Genomic DNA, 22,350 nt, shown 5'->3' with positions numbered 1-22,350 from the left:
CCTGGACCACTTGCCATCATCGAGGGACAAATCAATTCAAGTTTATCAAGATATCCTACAGGATAATGTCAGGGTTGATGTGCACCAGGGGAGGCACATTTTATGACCAATTAATGCAGAAAATCAGCTAATTCCAGAGGGATCACATACTTTTTATTGCCACTGTATGTGTGATCTCTGGGAAAGATTTAAATATAAACTATTTAAATATTTATTGAATGAAACATCCGAGCATTCAAAAAAAGACACAAGACAGTCATTAACATGAGAATTAAAACATTTTATTAGTGTATTTATGAAGTCTGCATATGCAACACGCCTGAAAAGCTTATCGCCTGAAGTTCACGTCCTACCAATGCATCTCTCTAATGGTAAAACAAGCTCACCAACTGTTAAATGCTTTGCAAAAAAAAAAAGAGAGAAAAAAAAAAATTACAGAAAAAATAAAAGTAAAATAAAATTATATATACACATTTATATGCATATATGTCTGGTCCACTTTCAGTTCTATTTGGTTTTCTTTCCACACCCAGTCAAAAATGTTGACTGTTGCCAGTGTCTTATGGCCACTGCTTTGAGTTTTTTTAAATATTTTTTATTTCTTTTAAAATGGGCCACAACATCTTCATCAGCTTTTTTACTAGATGCACTTTTAAGTACAATCGCAATAGTAAAATCAATGAAGGAAAATATGGAGACTGATGTGGGAAGAGGGGAATGGATATTTGAAAAGCCTGGTCACTGCCACAACAAGTAAAGAATAACAGACAGCTATATCACAGTCATTAGTAAAAAGTTGTACAACGAGCATGCACACTAAAGTTGCACAGTTCTCCTGTCAAAGCAACCGGTGTTCTATTGCAAACTAATAGAACACGGCGACATTTCCGTAGTATTTGACGCTAGCCTCAATTTCCCCTTTGGAAAAACATACGCTTGAGGGGCGGTGGAATATACAGCATCGCATTGTTTTTGTGGGTGAAATTGGGAGAAGCAACTAAAGTAAAAATTCTGATGTATTTCAGGTCGATTGGGATTTTCAAGGGTGAAATGTTAAGCGGGACAACAGCTTGAATTGGAAACGGTAAAGAAGATATTTGCGCTTATAAAAACTTCATGCTAAATAACGTTTTTGTATGATCGGGCATCTCATTATGAAGCCATGTTCCTTTAAAAAGAGGGTATGAGCTAAAAAAATATTCAATTCTAATAAAAAGGAAGAGAGCTTTAAAGATCTTAAATATATTTATATATAAAAATACATGAAAATACAAAAAGTAGCTAAAAGAAAAATAAAGGGGAAAAACAATCTTGTAATTGTGAAGAATATCCTAGTTTATTAACACTTAAAGCTTAAATACTTGGATTCTTTCAATTGTTTTCATTTCGCATGAGACCGTTTAATAACCTTTGAAAGTCTTTGTTCATCCTCAAAAGAAACCAAACTCCAAAACCACTCCACAGCTAATTAGTGAATTTTTCACCCAGTGAATAAAATGTTAATTGGGAGTCACGGTTTAACCTCAAAGAAAAGGAGGTTGAAATTGAACATGGATCTTTTTTGCTTGGTTTCCTTTTGTTAACATTCCTATCAGTTTGCATCTGAATACAAGAAGCATGTCTGACAGCAGCATACCTCATATCAAAGGCAACATTCTTATATAGTGGTTTGGGGCAATTCTACTTTATAATAAAGCTACATTTTGGAATTACTTTCAGAAATCGAAGTTGTCGAGTCATGATTAAGTCTTAATGCGTTCATTTATACAATTGTTTGACGTGAATAAAAAGAATGCAACTTTTTGCCATAAAAAGTTACCTCCTTGAACAGTCAGATTCAGATTGTTAAAAGTTGGAGTACTCCATTATTTAAGGGGGCTTACTGCTACATGCGTGAAGTTATGTACTGCCTTCTGGAACTTCCACACAACATACACACCACCTTCCCTCCTTCTTGAAAACAATAGAAAATAAAAATAAAACCCAATATACATTTTAAATTCTACTACTAATACATTTAATATTGAGGGGGTTTTTATGATGGAAAAAAAAAAAGGGAATTAAAAAGGTGCATGAAGCTGATGTGACAGCAAGTGCCGTGTTCGTATCCGAACAGTAAGAACATCAGTGTTTTTGAGGTGGGCGGGGCAAGGTAAGATAGAGATAGAGAAAGGGCCACAAGCACTATGAAAGGGGGAGGGGGGAGGTTATAGTAAGTCTGTTGTTCTTCGAGTTGTCGGTTGATGTGATTGTAGAATCAGTCGTTTTTGGGGCAGAAGAGAAATAGAGCATCATCATGGTGATTAGGACATACTGGAACAGCGTACGGAGGGTGAGCCCATCTGGGTCAGAACCTTATCCAGCCACTGCAGGGGACCGTTCAGATGCAGCTCGATCCAGCAGGGAGTGCTCGTCACTGTCTGCCGTCTATTGAACACACAAAACAGAATGGATAAGAAGATTCTTGTATAATGGAGGCTGAGCATGTGTAGTAGAACCATTTTCCAAGGACAAAATGTCCAGTTGTACCCCCTTATTGGCGGCCCAGCATGCAGGCATTATGATCAAAACTGAACAAGTGCTTTGACAAATCAGAAGTGCTCAGTTTTAATAATTTATGAAAAATGTTGCACAGTACATATTATTGTAATTAGTAAAAACATCAAACTCATCAAATAGCCATGTGTCATATGACTTTTGGAAAGCTCTCAAAGAGTACAATACAACCAGCCTATTTGTATCACTCACAGACAAAATTATAGTAAGTTACAGCTAAGTATATGTCTTTGACATTTATGCTTCATGTGAACAGGTGTTGCTTATATGCCATGTTTTCGATTATAAATTAACGAATCATTAATAGAACATTAAATATCACATACCATCACATAGAGGAGGTAATTATCTTTAAAACTAGCCCACACACAGGGTAATTGGCTGCAAAGATCATTAGATAATTGACACCAAGCACAATGTGCACACAGCATCTGGCATCTTGCAATATGGCTGAAAACACATTAGCTTTCCTGGATTAGATGACATCATTGGATAACGTTGCGTCATGGAACACTAAACCAAATAGATTGGATTCAGATCTGTGCAAAAATCATCCATATTTGGGCAGACAGATGTGTGATTGGTGACTGTTACATATGGCCACAAGAAGGCACCAAGAACATGACACAGACTCAATGATAACTCTAATGGCACAGAATAAAACTCATTCTGTGAAATCTCATTACTAAAATCATATCTGCATGCTGTTGTGCTTCCATGTGTAATTATTTCTTATTTAAAATTGTTTTATTTGTTTGGAGACGTTTTTGTACACTAGGATAAATTAGTTTTGTTATACTATAACTTTTGATTGCTTTGTTGAATCAACACAAAATTGTACTCTGTTACAGTTTACATGATTAGGAACAAAGCAAAAGTAGTTTTTCAGGGAGCCACCTTATTTACACCGAGATATGTAAATGTCAAATCAGAAAAATAAGAAGAAAATAAATAAATGCTGGCTTCAGAGATTCTCAGAATTTATCATAATCGTTATGCAAATTTAGTCATTAGCATGGTCTGTGTGAACTGTATGCGTGCGGCCAACATTTTTGACCACGTCTGTTTACATCATCGGCACATGCACCAGTACTAAAAGAGTATCAGTGTATGCGTCAAACGCGTTTGTGGTCAAAAGAGTATAATTTGAAAGGCAACGCGGTCGACCGCGTGCAAGCCGAAACAGAAAGCGTCTAAGGACTACCATGACATTTTTGGTTCTCTGTTTCTTCAATGTTGCTCTGTTTTCTTAACTTTCCTACATCGATTGCCACAACATTGTGCAGCAATAGTGGAGTTCCCCATGTTTACATCATACTGTGGGCACACTTGAACACATATGCGATTCAAAAAGCCTATAAGAACGCTGCTTATGCTTTACATGGACACATGATTTGTTTTTGCAGATTTGCATTCTTTGTGCATGTCGCCACCTACTGGCAGGGAGGAGAATTTATGTAATAAAAAAAATAAAAAAATCTTACCCACACCTATCGTATCATTTCTGAAAACATGAATTAAACCACTGGAGTCTTATGGATTACTTTTTATGCTGCCTTTGTGCTTCTTGAAGCTTCAAAGTTTTGGTACAATTTACTTGCTTTGTATAGACCTACAGAGCTGAGATATTCTTCTAAAAATATTTGTTTGTGTTCAGTAGATGAAAGAAAGTCATACACATCTGGGACGGCATGAGGGTGAGTAAATGATAAGAGAATTTTCATTTTTGGGCGAACTATACCTTTAATTTTTACATTTGTTAAAAACTGTTTCACAGGACTGTACAGAACTGTATGCAATGGTACGGATCTTTTCCATACCTGTACTCGGCTCCCCAGCCTTTGACAAAACTCATGCGAATAGTGCACATCCTGGTCAACTGATACACAGCTTCAAAGCCCTGGTTCACTGACTGAGCCAGTAGTGCTGCAAACTCCTGGTTATTGAAGATCTTCAGATTGCAGCCTAGAAAAGACATTACAATGATCTTATAATGCCTGATGTAAATCAATCTTGAAGCAAATTTTGAGGGAACGTACAGTGTACACTGAAAAGTATCTCTCTTACCTGGGGGGATTTTACAGACAGTCGCCGGGTGCCAGCCATACCTCTGATTACAGTTAGGGCTCTGAACGAAGATGGCGCTGTCGCTAAGACATTCAGCAAACACCTCCCCTCCAATATAATACAGCCTGACCCCTCGTCCTATTAAACACACAAACACAATATTAAAAAACTGATCATGCGACTATTGTCATCAATAATACTTCAATGTGTCAAAGTAGTGGAGTGATATATCGGTTTTATTGGATATATATTGTATAATGGAGCCAAGTCTCTGACTATTTATGGACTAGAAGACACATATGAACAGATATTTTTCAACCTCCTAAGCTAATCGGTAGTCGAACAATATAGTTTTTTTCCAATACCATTATATTCAGGAGTCCCTCACATTTTGACCCATTAATATATTAATCAATAACCTTTACAGAATTTGACATTTTGGGTGAACTGTTTCATTAAATTCAATGGGGAAAACCATCAGTAGACATGGACTGTGCACCTATGTGTCTCCGGGTCATTTCAACGGTGGCGTTGCGGTTCACATTGGACAGCAGGCCCAGGCAGAAGCGCTCTGAATTGGAGGGATCTGTAAAGCCGTCCACAGTGAGGGACGGCTGAGAGGCGTGGAATGTTTCTCCAACCCGCTGGTTCAGTTCATAGTAAGCTATGGAGCACCAAAATGCAGGCTCTGAATAAGTCACTGGCTGCAAGTCTGAAACAGAAAAGGGGAAAAACCAATATATTGAGAACAGACTTTCACAAACTTGCACAAAATATTTTTTCTTAAACGCTGTGCATTGTCATAATTTAATTGGTATTATGTTGGTTTAATCTACACGCTAGTATGAAACTTTTGTCTTGCTCTAGACCAGGGATGCTCAGTCCTGATCCTGGAGATCTACTATCCAGCAGTGTTTAGTTACAGCTTTACGCCAAAGCCCGGCGCACACTGTACAATTTTGAGACATGTTAAAAATGTTTAGAGATCGTCTAATTGATATGCAGTATTAATGATTCATTATTTGGCATCTCTGTGTAATGACTCTAGACACTCTGACTTCCAAGCAAATAATTGCCAACTTTTTTAGTTCTACAATAGGGGAAAAAAAAATCTGTTCTACATTAATTACACACTTTCAATGAAGAATGTTAATGTGGTATAGGGCTGTAAATATTTGCTCCGACAACGATACAATTATGACTATGCATGTAAACTGTGGAGTAAGTGCAACAGAGTCACATATCATGTAGCATTAACATTTATAGCAACAATATTTGCAAACGAACTGTCATGTGCAGGCAGATAAGATCCATTTTAAATCAACTTGAGCCACGGAATTAAAAACGATCTTTTAGTGGTAGATTTAAGGTAAAAATGGACATTCAGGTGCATAAATGAGCATTCAAGTTTCGGATGTGTGGCAAGCACAGATGATGACTTCCATTCTTGGTATAAAACAGTCGCAGTGAAACAAATAAAACAACGCGGGTGTCTGGAGATGCATTTTAAAGGCTGAATAGCTTTTTAAATTGACACAACGTCTAAAAAAGAAATGCATTGTTACTGGACAAGCTGCTTAAAGAACAATGATACATGACGCAATGGAGAAAGACGTCCGTCTAGCACATGCTTACATAGAAAAAGACAGTCGTCATCAGAGTGAAAGGACCCCAGTGGTGCAGGTCTTTGGTGGTTTTGACTTGACAATGTCTTGCTCTCCTTTTAGGGTCTCGCAGCATAAGCATTAGGTACACGTACATACAACGGTTTTAATGAAAAACACTTTGGCACTGCCGGTATTGAAGCTCGAGATTATGATAGGACTATAGGGGCTTTTCCACTGCACGGTACAGCTCAACTCATCTCGACTCTGCTCGTTTTTTTGGGGTTTCCACTGTGGGTAGTACCTGTTACCTGATACTTTTTTTAGTACCACCTTGGTCGAGATTCCAAGCGAGCCAAGCCGATACTAAATGTGACGTCAAATTCCTGCAGATCACTGATTGGTCAAGGAGAATAGTCAATACCAGAGTCACTGGATTTCCGACACACGACATCAACCCGCTAGTTTTAAAGTTAGCATGAGCGATTAACAGTATCATTTGTTCACGCGACTTTCGAATTGTGAAAAAAGAAATGGCTGTGTGCAAAACCACGCAATGGTCAATAAACGAGGTGCAGACGGTCCACTCGTTAGCAGTTAGCGATGAGCGAGACGTCTCTCAGAAAGTGTCTCAGCTGTTGGCCGCACAAGGCTACCACCTGATCTACCAACAGTGTAGGGACAAGTAAAGAAAAAAGCCGAGAGAATATGAATGTCCATGACAGACATGTAAACAGGAAAATACATTTTACTTTCTAAATGACACAGTGAATGAAGTCAAACCAGAGTGAACATTGGTGTTGCATTTACAAAGTGGAGGACACACGCACCACCAAGGATGATATCGCTCTGGTTAACGAGAGCGCCAATAGCAATATCGCTGTGCAAGTCACTAATACTTATACCCCGCCGCCTCCCTCCAGTCAACAACAGCGATCTCGTCTAGGGTTGTCATTATGCTTACTAGTTACCAGAAGTTACAATATTACCTCATGTGTTGTATCCAACGCACACCCAGCTGCCGTTCAATCCAGCGATGTTATTGGACGACTTTATTTTTGGTGGCTTTTACCCATGATCGCTTAACTAAAACTGGGAATTTATTGTACAATCTGATAAGCAACAACCATACAGGACAGAAAGAAAATCCTACCGTGTGCACCAGGCTTAACATAGCAGATAAGAATTATCAAGCCAACCCAAAAATGTTATTAGCATAGTTGTTCCTGCTTTACTTTGCAGGAACGTAGATCTCCAGGACTGAGCATCCCAGCTCTAGACCATTTCTTAAGATTATGAGGATTAAGATCTATTAAGAACGATGTTACAGTTCTTCTTACCCATGGCATGATTGACAGGTGAGAGGGTGCTTGGTGACAGTTCCGCAGGAGAACCTGACAAAAAAGGAGGTTTCTTACAATAGCAGAACTAACAGGTGAATAAAAACCCATTCAAAACTCAATGGCACAGCACTAGGTTGTTGCTATACAGTTGCTAAGGTGTTCTTAGCATTTTTACAATGTTGCAATATGGTTTTTAGGGTGTTCTGGAGGATTGCTTACTGGGCCAAGACTAAAGAGCCCATGCAAAACCCCATACAAAGTCAGTATATGGATATTTTTGGCCTGGTTTACTGTATGTCAAGCGCAAGTCTGCTAATTTTAGAAAAGCCACATGGATTTGAGGTTTTATTAATGTCTGTAACAAATGTGGGATCTGTTTCGTGCCAAAGTTAAGTACTTGGGGATAGGGATTTGTGCAAACGCCTTACCCAAAGTATAAGCAATAGTAATAGTGACATCAAAAGTTCTATATCATCCTTCTTTTAGCATTCAATTACAGAAGCTTTAGGGAAAGTCTACATGCACTGATCAGCCTCAACATTAAAACCACCTGGCTAATATTCTGTATGTCCCCCTCATGCTGCACCAACCAGCATCTAAAAATAGCATTCTGAGATGCTATTCTTCTCACCACAATTGTACAGAGGGGTTATCTGAGTTCCCGTATACTTTGTCAGTTCAAACCAGTCTGGACATTCTCTGTTGACCTTTGGAATCAACAAGGAGTTTCCATAAGCAGATCTGCCACTGGATATGTTTTGTTTTTGGCACCATTCAGAGTAAATTCTAGAGACTGTTGTGCGTGACAATCACAGGAGATCAGCAGTTACAGAAATACTCAAACCAACCCATCTGGCACCAACAATCATCCATGCGATTATCTAATCAGCATATCGCATGGCAGCAGCGCAGTTCATAAAATCATGCAGATATGGGTCAGGAGCTTCAGTTAATGTTCACATCAACCATCAGAATGGGGGAAAATAAAATGTATCTCAGTGATTTAGTCTGTGGCATTATTGTTGGACCCAAATGGGCTAGTTTGAGTATTTCAGTAACTGCTGATCTCCTGGGATTTCCATGAACAACAGTCCCTAGAATTTACTCCGAATGGTGCCAAAAACAAAAAACATCCAGTGATCGGCAGTTCTGTGGATGGAATTGCCTTGTTAATGAGAGAGGTCAACAGAGAATGGCCAGACTGGTCAAAGTCTATGGTAACACAGATAACAGCTCTGTACAATTGTTGTGCCATTCTGAGAGTTGGTGCTGTTTTGGTGGCTACACAATATTAGGCAGGTGGTTTTAATGTTGTGGTTGTACGATGTATAGCTAGAAAGGCAAACTACTTCAGTAAAGCACATTGTGCGTTTACTGGTCTAAATTTAAACACACAAGGATGTCATTCCCATGTAGCGATAACACTGTGGGAATGTACCTGTGTCCATACTTTGATTCATCTGCTGGTCACTGGCTTCCCCATCCTCACTGATGTATCCCGGTGGAGGAGTTTCTGAACATATTTAAACAAACACTTAATTTAACTCACAAACTACACAATGATACATCAGATCAAGATATATTTAAAGTTTGAACAGAAAATCCCATTTGATTCTGAAGTGTGTGTACCTGGTATGTAGTTGTTAGGGGGCTCGATCCCTGTGGGGAAGTTGGTGTTTTCAGGGATGGAGTTAGTGTAGTCATCCAGAGGAGGCAGTTCAGTCAAGATCTCTGTGTGTCTTGGCACGAGAACGGGAGGAAGAACTACAGGAGAGAGCGATCAGAATCGACAAGTCTGTACCAGTACTCAACAGGCAAATCACAAAACCCCTTTGTGATTAATATTAGACATTTAAACTTAAACAAATTATGTAAATGTACATTCTCTTCATGTTAATATGCTGGGGCCCACATAACATTATCAATATAGCATTAATATAATGCCTCCATAAATTTAACATTGCATGTCTTTACAACAGTTTGGTAGATCATTTATATAAAAGAGTATTGGGCCCAATACTGAACCTTGTGGGACAACCATTGTGTCATTTGAAAAGATGACCACATACCATTTATCTCAACACACTGCTCTCAAAGATCTAAAGTTTGCTTAATGCCTGAATGAGACATTTTATTTGTAAGTATCAGGGTTCACTGAAATGTAAAAAGATTAATCTGAGTAAATAAAAATATATACAATTTTTAAGTCAGACAATAGCCTACTATTTTACTTAGATTTATATTCAACTCCATTATAGGATTCCTCTGTTGACAATTTTTCATTAAGGTTTCCTCTGCTGGCACTGTTTTAGTGAAGATATTAAAGTGCATCTAATGTGCATTTGAAACTAAGAATATCAATTTGTGTTCCTGTGACCAAAGGTTTTAAGATTTCTCCCTTTTTATTATCTGAAGAATGTGTCATTGGCCTATACACCCATGTTGTGTATAATTCTTAATATTATTTTATCATTTATGCTGAGAAATGTTTGGCGGGAAATCCATTTTGTAAAAACTTTTATATCAGGAAATCCCAAATAGTTTTAGAACTCATTTAAGCAGCATGATTTAAACCACCAACAACAAAAATAGTCCACTTTTCGGTTGTTGGAATACTATGACCACCTAGGCACATCCCTAACTGATGGCCCATGTTGTTTAATCGAGCCTAAATTGGCTGCTCAAACAAACGGATCACAATTCCAATGGAGCCACTAGTAGGGCAGAAATGATATACTTTTTAAAAATGTCATACAATTTTCTTTTTTCTACATACCTGGTGTCTCCACTCGTTGGTAGTGGTAGGGGTTGACACACACTTCATCCTTCTTGAGGTTGAAGGCGTACTCACAGGTCTCAATGGCGCGCAGCTCATGATGGCTGTGCAGGTCAGGCCATCGCCACAGGCGGCAGTAGATGACATGAGGCAGACCTTTACGGTGAGACACCTGCAGACGTCCATCCAGAGATCTGACGCAAACAGCCACAGAGAGAGGGCGAGAGAAATGGAAGAGAGGGAGCATGCCAAATGATCAGAGGAAGACATGCATGGATGGAGGAAAGAGTGAAGACGGCAAGATTAGACAACAGCTTGTGACCAAAAACAAAACAAAAAACATTAAAATAACCAACTACTACAATTAAAATGTATGAATTTTTAGCTACAACAAAGCAATACTAATATTTTCAACAAGTGGTTCTCAACTGGAGGGTAGTGACCCAAAGATATTTTAATAGAGGTGCAAACAGCAGGACAAAATGAGGTCCCAACAGACTATTTAATTGTTTATTGTTAGGATAGCCTTATCAACTTTTTTAAACTTACATTACAGCTATTAACTACGATTTGTTACTTGCTAGTCGGCTGCAAGTAGTATTAAGGGGAGGAAAATTTTCATTGTAAAGATAATTTGATTGAACAAAAATCTGTGCGGTGTAAGAGTCGTCATCAATATTTTTGTTCCATTTTCCTGGGAAGAGAAAGACTTACACTGCCAGTTAAAAGTTTGGGGTGACTTGACTGAAAAGTTTTTCATGATCTTAAAAATCTTTTGAACTAAAGGCGTATGCTTAAATGTTTGAAATTAGTTTTTCTAGACAAAAATATAATTGTGCCACCATATTCATTTATTTACTTACAAAAATAAACTTTTATTAAAAAAAATATATGTTTTTGAAATGGATGACTTGTACAGAATAATAAAGAAAAGCAGCCTTTAAATGTCCAACGTAGATGGTAACTCCTTTAATTCGGTTTAAAAAGCATCCCAGGGTGATCCCTCAAGAACTTGGTTGAGAAAATGCCAAGAGTCCAAAATTCTAAGCAAAGGGTGGCTACTTTGAAGATGCTAAAATATGGCATATTTGTTTATTTGGGATTTTTGGAGTTCCCATAATTCCAATTCTATTATTCCATAGTTTTGATAACTTCACTATTATTCTAAAATGTGAAGAAAAAATAATAATAAAGAATAAGTAAGTGACTTTTTAAAAGTACACTTGCATATAGATGGCCTCGAAGGTAATATACATGAACTAAAAGCTACAAACTTCTTGATTTCATTGGGTTTTTAATAGGGCTGTCGATTCAACGCAATTAATCATGCCCCTGGTCCATAAACAATTTACCTACCAATTCAGGATTGAAGTACCAGCTTCATGTTTTTACAAGTCTTAGTCAACAGGGAGCAGTAAGCACAACACCCGCTGTACAGACAACAAACTTAAAGGCCGAAACATACTATGCACAAGTACATGAACGCAGAAGAGATTGCTTGGCCATCGCATTGCCTACATGTGGTCCATTTGAACATGCTTAACGTGCGTTGTTGCGTTACTGTGGAGTGGACAAACCTCCGTACTCAAGGGGGCGATAGAGTTACCATCAAAAGTCTGTGTCATTATTCAGGTAAGTTGCTATAAATATACCGACTTACACTTACATGCTCAGTACTATTATTTTTGAACGGTTGCTCCGCCATGACAGTAGTTGACTTGAAAGAGAAAACTCACCCTAGATGCGGGCAGTTTACACTAATCTCGCTATAGACTTGCTATTCTCGCTTACTGCAATGCTGAGAATGCAACATGCACTTGCGTTGCAAGATGCGTCTGCGTTCACATACTTGCGTAGAGCATGTTTCGACCCTAAAAACACTGTTTATGACATGACAACCGAAGTGAGACCCTTCAAAAGCATCCTTCTGATGCATCTGTACAGATACATTTGGCAAAGCCTGTATTAGGTCTACCTTCTATAACAACTTTTTCGATTGTCTAGTAAATGCTTTACTCATCTGTCACAAATATATAATGTATTTTTATTATTAAATATTATAAATGTCATTTAAATATAATAGTTTTAATTTGGGGGCATTTCTCCACAAATATTGATATTTGTGATTAATTAATCGGCATAGCATATATTTAAAAATGTTAATCGACTGATGTTTAGTTAGTTAGTTTTTCATATATTATTTTTTGTTGCTTTGTATGATAAACAATTTTGGTACTGTATTGGGTCACCACTTGGTGTTCAAAGTAAAACACGAAAAACAAACCCAGTTGAGAACCACCACTTTAAAATGAGCTTTAGATAAGTGAATTTATAAATTATGTAAACATGTTGATCAAGACTGCTTTAAAACTATTGCATCATTCAGAAAACTCTACAAAAAAGTGATCCATTTTCAAGACAATTAATCCAAAATTTTCAAGACAATTAATCCAAAATGTAAAATGCAGGTTAAAATGTTGACGGCCCCTGGAGCCCCTTGTGCGCTTCAGCCCCACCTGTGACTCGTGGGGTGAGTGTGGCACAATGTCAGGAGAGGATATTCACCTGGTTTGGTCAGGGTAGCTGTAAAGGCCTGAGGTATCCCACTGTTCTATCGTATTTGGTGTACTCAGTCCCCAAATTTCAGAGCAATTGCTGTGCACAGAAAGTAAAATAACAAAAACAAAAAAGAAAAGAAAAAAAAACACAAAGAAAAAAAAATGATAAACATGGGGCATGATTCATTCAAAAATACCAAGATGAAATACCATGGGGGGAAAAGGGCCATTGTTTCTTTTATAAGAGATGTTCCACGCAGGTTGCCGAACAACGCAGTTCACCTCGAATAAAAGAAGCCACTCTAATGGAAAGTTCACATACAACAGTGAGATGAGAAAACTGAAGACAAACTGACAAATGTATTTAGCGTATACAGTTAAGAGTAAGGGCTGGGCGATACTGAACATTCCCAATGACGTGTGCTCGTTTTGGCCATTATATTTACTAAAAAGCATGTCTTTAGACTAGCTCCACAATTCTTCCTTGTCTTGTCATTTATATTAACACATCAATTTGAGATATTTGTCTTGCGTAGCTGATTTAAACATCTGTAGCTGAACGCATTAGTTTGAAATCCTGATTCATTTCCGTAAATCAATTTAAATTGATTTTTCAATGAATTGATTTAAAACTCAGATTCGACTTTAATATTGGAGTCCCTCAACAAAAGTCCTTGGCGGTCTCTGCATGGCGATTTTAATAAATTAAATTGATGTGGTAATAAACAGAAATTATTTGCCAACATTTTACAATGTTTGTTAAACTTGTGTGCATTAATAAAAGGGATTAAATATACATTTTTCTTGAATTACTTTAGTGAAAAACAATGCGATTGTTTACTGCATCTTATTGCTTACATTTAACACTTCTACATTGCAAGTATGGTCGTTTGATTGAAATGATGGTTCCTCTGATTAGCGAACGAAATAAAATGAGATATCAAATATCATCAAAAAGGCTGAAAAGTATTGAGATATCATTTCAGATATATCGCCCAGCTCTATTTACAGTGCATAATCTCTGCCCTGGTCACCATGCAGTGTTCAAATGAGACGAACAGGGCAATTGGCACTATAAAAGACGTTTTAATCAGGGGTTGGAATTCACATCAGATATCGACATTTAAAAAACATGCAGCACACGACAAGAACCTACAACCAAGTGTTTAACTCCATCACACTAAAGACTGCAAACACTACCAGTCAATCAGACACATACACAGACCTTCGGTAGCTCTGAAAAAGAAACATGTGATGAGAAACAGACATGGTGACGTGACAGGAACAAGACTCGCACAGACTTGATATGTGATGAATGAAGTTTAGGCCCCCTGTGGTTTAACGGTCTCTGAAAAGGGACTCGCTCACTCACAAAACATGTGCCAGACTCTAACAGTAACCTGGAGTTCTTGACTAATGTCTTATCAAGTGTGCTTTAAGATCTGTTGATTTGAAATGATTGTTTTTGTTTTCCTTTTTCATTTACATTTTCTGAATTTCAAATTTGTATTAGGTACATTTTTAATTTTATGAACACTCATTTTCATTTCTGCTGTGATCAGTCTGTCCTTGTACTACAGCAGTATTTTTCCAACATAAACTCTAGTACTAACCTAATAAATACTAATATAGCTTTGCTGTTCAAACTGGATTTTATGTGAAAAGGAAAATGGAGAGCATTGTTTTTAAAAAATGCAATGCATACAAAAAAAGGAAGTTATTCTCCAAGAAAAAAGAAAAGAAAGTACATTCCATTGATCAACATCTTTATTTCAGCACAAACCTCAATGCCTGAGATTTAGCGTTTGGAAGTGACACACTAAAAGTGCAATACTATCAACTTAACTTCATGTTTTAGTAAATGTGTATGGTTTTAAGTGTTTTTAAATTATTTTGTTTGCTGGAAAACAAGACAAATATACTTTAATATAATTTTTTATAGTGTATCCACTCATATATCTTCAGTGTAACTGTGAACTTGGTTTTTAGTAGATTCTACAACAGTAAGAATAAGCATTTATCAAACAAACTAACATCAAAACACTTAAGGAGACAAAAGAAGGAAACCAATTATATAAAATACACGTGATAGCAGGTTATCGTAGTGCTGTGTGTGTCACCAACCCTCGACCTGTAAACCCGTGGCTACCTGCAGTCAAAAGTTAATGAGACCGACCCTGATGTAACGCTGTCATCCAAGGTATTGTGTGATGCTTGCTCAGAGTATAACGTGTCCTTATTTTCTGCAGGAAATTAACATTTTATGATGCTCCGAGAACACAGTTAATAGGAAAATACATGTCAACAGTAGACCAAGACAACCTACAAAACGGTTTAAACTGTTGAGAAACAAAAGGGTGTAAAAACATAATGGAAGGGAACTGAAGATATTCCGTTTTCTTGATTTGTTCTTTGTTTCAGTATTAACATATAATCCAACTTCTAATTTTATAGTAAGAGTAGTGATCAACCAAAGTTCTTTTTTTAACAGACGATCCTATAACTTGACCATACGGTGGCCAATTGCCCATGTGCGTGCCCAATACTTAATATGCATGATTTTTGTGTGCAATTGAGATTTACACAAAAATGCAACTTTTTAAATATATACTATTTAATTCACAAAAAATTTGCTTTTCAATGCCCAACGTCAATACACTATCTTGAGGGCTGAGTGACCAAAAGCCACACATTGTTGGGTGTAATTATAAAGAATTTAGTTACTATAATCTAATTAAGTCAAAGTAGAGTAACATTACATTTTATATTATTGTAATTACATTACTATTAAACTACTTTTAAGAACATTTCTTGGGCAATACAATTTTCTAATAAGGGCTGCACAACTAATCGAAAAAATTATTTATATAAAGCTGTCGCAATTACATAATCGTGAAAAATGTAAATTACAGCCTTCCATTTAGGTGTACTCCCATTGCGCCAAATGTTCATTTACAGCATATTTTGGGGCCTATAAGTAATGCTTACTATCTAAATTATACCGTATATAACACTTTGTTTTACATTCAATTAAATTATGAATAATCACAATATCAAAAAGGAAATAATCTGCAATAATTATTTGTCATTTGTCAATCTTGCAGCCCTAATTCCAAAATAATATTTATGTATCATACATTAAAATATGAGTAAATTTGTTTATATGTGCATCTGTTTGCGTTTCAACAAGTAATTAGTAAAGTGCTTATTTTTTTTACAAATTAGTAATTTGATTACAATTTAGAGAAATAATTAGTAATTTGTAGTGGATTACTTTTGAGAAATTTACCAACACTGTCGATACATACATTTTAAAATGGCAGGAAATGAGATTAGGCTACACAAAGTTATGCAAGTAAAAAGAACACTTACTATACATAGTACATTTACAAACATATAGAAAACATTTGTATTTATCGAAAAAGTTGCCCGTTTTTTTTTTTCATCAAAAGCAGGGAAACTATAATTGGCCAACCAAGCATGGTTCTCTGCAGATATGATACTCAAAATGGCACAAATAAAAATGTTAAAAGATAATATGCATTATCCATCGTCATGCCAAACAAATATGGTCAAATATTGACTAATATCACCTTCTCCGTAATTTTTCTCGAAGCCAAGCATAACATCTTGTGCCAACTCAAACTATACTAAAACTGAAACTTGAACACTAGATAGTGCTAAAAAAAACTGCTGGGAATGTATACAAGAAACCAAAGAAGTGAAACCACAAGAGTTTATATCAACTCACATGACCTGCTTCAGGGGGATGGGGACTTCAGTTTCAACACCAGTAGATGTAGGGTTACCCAACACTCTCTTCAAAACACACACTAATGCCGTAACAATAACATCATGATTCAGTATTATCCTTCAAAATAACAATGGAGCTAAGTATTTGAACCTATTTGTAAAAAAGACCTGTACCCTGAATGCAATGGCTTGTATAAGCTAATTTTAGGACAACTAATTTGTCTTAGCACCTGTAAGCAAACGCCAGTCGATTTTATACACAATGTAAATGCACTGTACTCCCAGAAATGGGAGAAATAATGAATCCTTTCCACTGTGTTAACTTTTTGTTGGGCTCCATCCTATGACGTGTGTCTGTTCCCGCACATGCACACTCTTCAAAGGCCTTTAAGCGTTTACATGACCAGATTAAGCCGCATTGTTGAGAAACCTGGGAGGAACAGGATTCTTAAGTGCACGTAAATGTGGTCAGTTGAGTTGTTAACTGTTGGCAGATACTTTTGTCCAAAGTGAATCACAAGGTATTCAAGGTTAAAAAAAAAAAATTATTCAAGTTTGTGCTTTTCCTGGGAATCAAACTAATGACTCTGGCATTACTATGACTCTGGCATTACTAGCACCGTGCTCTACCAGTTGAGCAACAGGAACGAACATCACCAATTCATGTTACTAGTTTTATGCTCAGAGCTTTAATCTGACTTCAAGAGAAACATCAATCCTGGAGACCAAAACAAAGGTCCTGTGCATCCCACACCAGCACCAGTGGGTGTCCATGTCCCAAATTAATGACACAATCACAGAGGGTATGAATCCTTGCATCCTGGTGTGTGGAGATCCCATCCCCACTAAACCACTGAGCTTCCATCTGCTGCCTTCCTACTGTATATCCCTACCATCAGCTCAGGCTATAAAACGTTTGGCTCAAAATAAACGCAAAACAAAAGTTGTGTTTTTAAGTCGTACCTTGTTAATGACGATTAACAGTGTTATTCCAGAAATGAAAAGGTTTTGCCTGCAATCTGCATGGGCTATGTTATAAAACTGAAGGCAGATTGAAGAAAAAGGCTGTTTGGTGCATCACAAACGAAACCATATGTTCACATGAAATAATCTCAGGTTATGATTCCTGAAAATGAGCAGTCAATGGGGGCCATTTTGGGTTACCTCTTCAAAACATATGACAAGTGCCAATGTATTAATACTATAAGAGATTTCTAAACTAGCAATTTTAATTTAAAAAAATCTCTCTCATAGATATTCTCATAGAGCCCATGAACACACAACGGATATCAATTTAATAAATTTTCACATTTTATAGTATACCTTCAGAAGACTTGAAATATGACGCACAAGTCACATGGACTACTTTTACGATACTTTTGGAATCTTTTTAAGATTTAAAAGGGAGCCATTATCAACTGCCATTGTATTGAATTGTAAGACAGACCAATAAAATGACATCTCTTGGGTGCACTGACAATGATATTCTACTGCATAACATTTTAATGCATGACGCTGATCCTTCCGTTTAAAAGGCTAATCTGATAGTCTTTTCCACTGATCAATACTACAGAGATTGTATCAGTGAAGAATGCTTTTAGTTTTGCCAATGGCCATAATTCAAAACTAAATTAGTTCTGCCTGCTTTTTGGAAACAATAGCAAATGCCTTGTGTCAATTCTGACCAGAGAACTGCTTTCATTCAGCAATCACAGGGAGCTGCGTGTATTTTTTGCCTTGAGTCATTTATCAAACCAAATGAAAGCAGGGCCTTAATTATTGTATGGAAAGCAAAGACAGATAATGGAGTCTTCAGGTTACAATCAATAGACTTAATAAAAAAAATAATAATATATATATATATATATATATATATATCTGTAAGATGCCTTCAGTGAGTGTAAGAATGTCAAGAGGGTTTCTCTTTGGACCAAAAATCAGCTGGTATATATACCCTCTTGACATTCTTACACTCACTGAAGGCATCTTACAGATACACTATCAGCACTTCTACACAAAGACCTGTGCAGATTGCTTGAGCTGCCGAGATTTTCGACAGGAAGCAGGTCAAAATAGATATGGGTTTGTTTTCCACTTTAAACAAGACAAACAAGAACCTGCAAGCAGTGATCATCGGACTCAGAGAACCCATTTACTCCATAAGATCACAAAATTCATATTCTAAAATGAAACTATTTTTAACTAACATTTGTTTAAAGGGTTGGTTCAATTCTATTTCATGATCAAAATTGTGTCTTAAAATTTTTTTATTCTAAACTTTAAAAAGAAAACAAATCAATTACTTTTCAACATACTACTTTTTTTCTTTTTTTTTTTTTTTTCAAATGATGTGCTTTAAAGATCCTCACAACAATTTAAAACACAATATTGGTTTTATAAATACATTTTATTAAACACTAGTAATATATTGCTGTCGCAATTTCTTAAATTTCATGTGTCAAAATTTTATTTTGAAATTAAGGCATTTCCGGTTCTGTATTATTGGCCCAGTGTGTTTATTGAAGTGCAAAATGCTGCGATGTAATTACATATAAATATAGTCTGCAGGCAGTGAACGTGCGCTCTGTCTGTCATCTACTACAAAAAACACAGCACATTTTATATTTACGTGTGGTGTTTTGAGCATATGAACGACTTCACACGTTCACTTTTCAGTGTGCAGTCCATTCAGGCTGTATATTTAATTATATTACATTAATGTACAGTTTATTAATCAAACTAGGACAGATCACAATTTTTATTTGATTGATTTTCCATTTCAGTTAAATGAGCGTGAGCATTAGTAAGCAGCTGTCTTTCAGTCAGACAGCACACAGGGACCGGATTGAGTTGTTGCTCAGTACTACCGGTACTGTAGAAACACTGATAACGTTACTTATTTTTTCATTTTGGTATTGTCCCTGTAATAAGGGCTCTGTAAGTCGCTTTGGATAAAAGCGTCTGCCAAATGCATAAATGTAAATGTAAATGTTTGCATGCGCGATTCAATAGCAACAACAACAAAGGGTGCGTTCCACTGAGAAATGCTTATCCCTATGCCCTATTCGCTTCAAAACATTACCATCCAATGGGAGAGCTTTGAAAGTCTGAAAGGTGTGAAGCTCAATAATAATAATGTTTATTCAAAACTCATTTTTGTTGGAAATTCATGCATCACACAAAATATGTGAAACAGGTAATACTCTTTGGATATTTTGTTGGTTTTATGTTATTTCGATTAAGGGTATTGGAAAATTATCACAATCTTCTGAGTAGTAGGCTAGCAGCTACACGTATGTTAACTCATAATGGATGCCGACTCTTGGCGTTTCTTATTGCTTTGTGCATCATATGTGTTTGACCAATCACATGTTGCAATAGTTTGGCCCCTCTTCTCCCAAAAAGTACATACCCCAAAAGTAGAGGCTAAAAAAGTATTTATAAACGGCTAAGAGGAGCTATAGTTTCTCATGTAAGAAACAAACGAAGAAAAGTAGTTCTGAGTAAAAGTACCTAAAACAGGATTTAGTTCCCTTTAGTTTAGTTTCTCATTTTGTGTTTCATTGTGCGGTGAACTATTCCTTTAATGCTATTTTGTGTTGATTATTTCTGGACGAGTCCTTTACAAAGAAAACAAAAAATGGTTTGCAGCTGTATCTGGAAGATTTCAAAACTAAACTGAAATGGCAAAACAAAAGCATCTATTGGGGGGAAAAAAAAGGTGACTAACCCACCTTCTGAATTTCTTTGGAGATTAGCAGCTCTATTACTTCCGTAATTATTTACTATTACCAGATAAATATCCCTCAAGAGAGAAACTGCCCTAAGAGCACATTTTACTAATTGTGTAGCATAGTTGTGAGGTATTCAGCAGCATGATCTTTTCACTTCATGTGGAGTATAAATGTTTGGTTGGATTAGCTCCGTGTAATGGGTGTCCAAAGACGACCTCCATGCAACCCATTTGTCATTGAATAATGTCTCGGTGACAAGGAGGATGGCATGGCTGGGCTGTGAGGATGCACCCCACGCCACCGAGTTGACCAATCAGCAGGAGAGAGATTAAGGAGGAGCCAGAGACGTCAGTGAGAGAGGGAGAGACGCGCGCACACAGCGGCCGCTGTGTTGTTTCAGTTTTATGTTGGTGTCTAAAAGTCTTTGAGTGTTAACCCGGTTCCTGCTTCCTCCTTTTCTGAGGAGGAAGAGTACACATTCCAGGAGCACTCGCTGCTGCCATCGGCCAGGGGCGGAGAAGCCCGCTGCCATCGGCCAGGGGGCGGAGAAGCGGCTGAGGACCAGGTGGGTGGCGTGCCCACGAGAGCCGAATAATGTTGTCTGGCTGTCTCTTCTCCCTCCCTCTCGTGCTCTCTCCTTCTCTCGCTTCCCCACACTCTCCTCCCCCTAGAGTGGTGCAAGAGCACCGGAGGCGGGAAAAACCATCTAGCGCTGGGTCGACTGGAAGGACCACAGTCCCTCTCCAGAGTGGGAGTAACTACAGGTCAGATAGGTCCCCGACCTGCATCGGCTATGGGGGAGTGTGGCAGGCCCGGCAGGGAGGAGCGAGGATGGAGAGGAGCAAGGCAGAGGTATGCAAATGGGGCGAATGATCTCGACCAGCTATGAGTGATGACGCCATTTGTAGGCGGGGCATAAAACCAGAGCAGAGCTGTAGTCGAGAGATGTAGAGAGGTAGAGAGAGAGAGAGAGAGAGAGAGAGACACACACACATTGAAACTGTGTGTTTATGTCACCATGTTTTCAGTCTAATCTGGTGTCTGGATTAAAGTTTGTTGTACTTGCATCCGGCTCCAGTTTCCTCCTTTCCCAACTGAACAGAGGTCCTTCAGTCTCTTTTCATACCCTTTCGGTTCTTTACAGTCCATTTTTTATCAAAAAAATAAACATTTAATTTGAATCATGCATTGCAAGGATCAGGTAAAGTCATTTAAGTCCTCTCTCGTTAACATGCGCTCACAGATGCTCTTAAAGACACAGCCAGTTTTCTTAAAGACACAGTACAGGTTTTATCACGTGTTCAACAAATCAATGTAAATACCTGCAAATAGAACAAATTATGCAATTAACATAAAAATCAATAAGTTTTACACATCTGCACTAGTGAGTTTATTAAAGCCGATGTGTATTTTTTTTTTTCTATGTTAAAATACAATCTTAATATGCAGAAACAACTTTAAGCAAACCATTCATAGACTGAATTCGCCAAATGTAAACACCGAGCTCATTTACATAGACACCAGACAGTTTATTGCAAAAAAGCTGCTGAAGGATGGAGAGCGGCATTCCCGTTCACATGAACTGTGTGGCTCTCTTCATTACCGTTTTCATGTGGCAACGTATTTTCCCCACAACACTTAAATAACAAACATGGGATCAGAGGTAGACTTTGCCATTTTATTCTCTGTTGCCTCCCTTTACTTCCAGATATTCCAGAGTTGTTGCCGTGTTTGTTCCCTTAACTTCCCTTTTCCTTCGTGACATGGTGGAATTGCACTGCAATAGTGGGGTTTCACTCTTACCTCAAACTCTGAGATTCCCCCAATGTACAGTGAGGGACAGTAGTCGATATTTTAATTTGGTGTATATTTTAAGGGGTATGTGCTTTGCCCATTGTACTGCCAGAAATGTTGAATTCTTTCCTCTGTGTTCACTTGTTGTTATGATATATGGCTCCA

At 37.4% G+C, this 22,350-nt stretch overlaps 1 protein-coding gene across 4 annotated transcripts in view; it reads right to left on the bottom strand.

Annotated features, from left to right (window-relative positions):
* Nucleotides 1-266: 266 nt before the first annotated feature.
* smad2 (SMAD family member 2) overlaps nucleotides 267-22,350 on the bottom strand; it is a 32,973-nt gene continuing 10,889 nt past the window's right edge. For 2 of the 4 annotated variants that reach the window (XM_052117449.1, XM_052117450.1), the window contains exons 4-11: nucleotides 12,912-13,001; nucleotides 10,347-10,540; nucleotides 9,200-9,334; nucleotides 9,009-9,083; nucleotides 7,568-7,621; nucleotides 5,123-5,335; nucleotides 4,377-4,761; nucleotides 267-2,427 (exon numbers count right to left, since the gene is read on the bottom strand). In XM_052117449.1, coding sequence (XP_051973409.1) covers nucleotides 2,304-2,427; nucleotides 4,377-4,761; nucleotides 5,123-5,335; nucleotides 7,568-7,621; nucleotides 9,009-9,083; nucleotides 9,200-9,334; nucleotides 10,347-10,540; nucleotides 12,912-13,001 — 1,270 coding nt within the window. In that variant the 3' untranslated portion in view covers nucleotides 267-2,303. The remainder of the gene's footprint in view (nucleotides 2,428-4,376; nucleotides 4,762-5,122; nucleotides 5,336-7,567; nucleotides 7,622-9,008; nucleotides 9,084-9,199; nucleotides 9,335-10,346; nucleotides 10,541-12,911; nucleotides 13,002-22,350) is intronic. The other 2 variants (XM_052117451.1, XM_052117452.1) reach the window with 2 other exon arrangements.

Source organism: Xyrauchen texanus, chromosome 44, assembly GCF_025860055.1.
Source record: "Xyrauchen texanus isolate HMW12.3.18 chromosome 44, RBS_HiC_50CHRs, whole genome shotgun sequence".
In the NCBI taxonomy this organism is placed as follows: Eukaryota; Metazoa; Chordata; class Actinopteri; order Cypriniformes; family Catostomidae; genus Xyrauchen; species Xyrauchen texanus.
The sequence above is the reverse complement of the archived record's forward strand: the minus strand, read 5'-3'. Positions and strand labels throughout refer to the sequence as shown.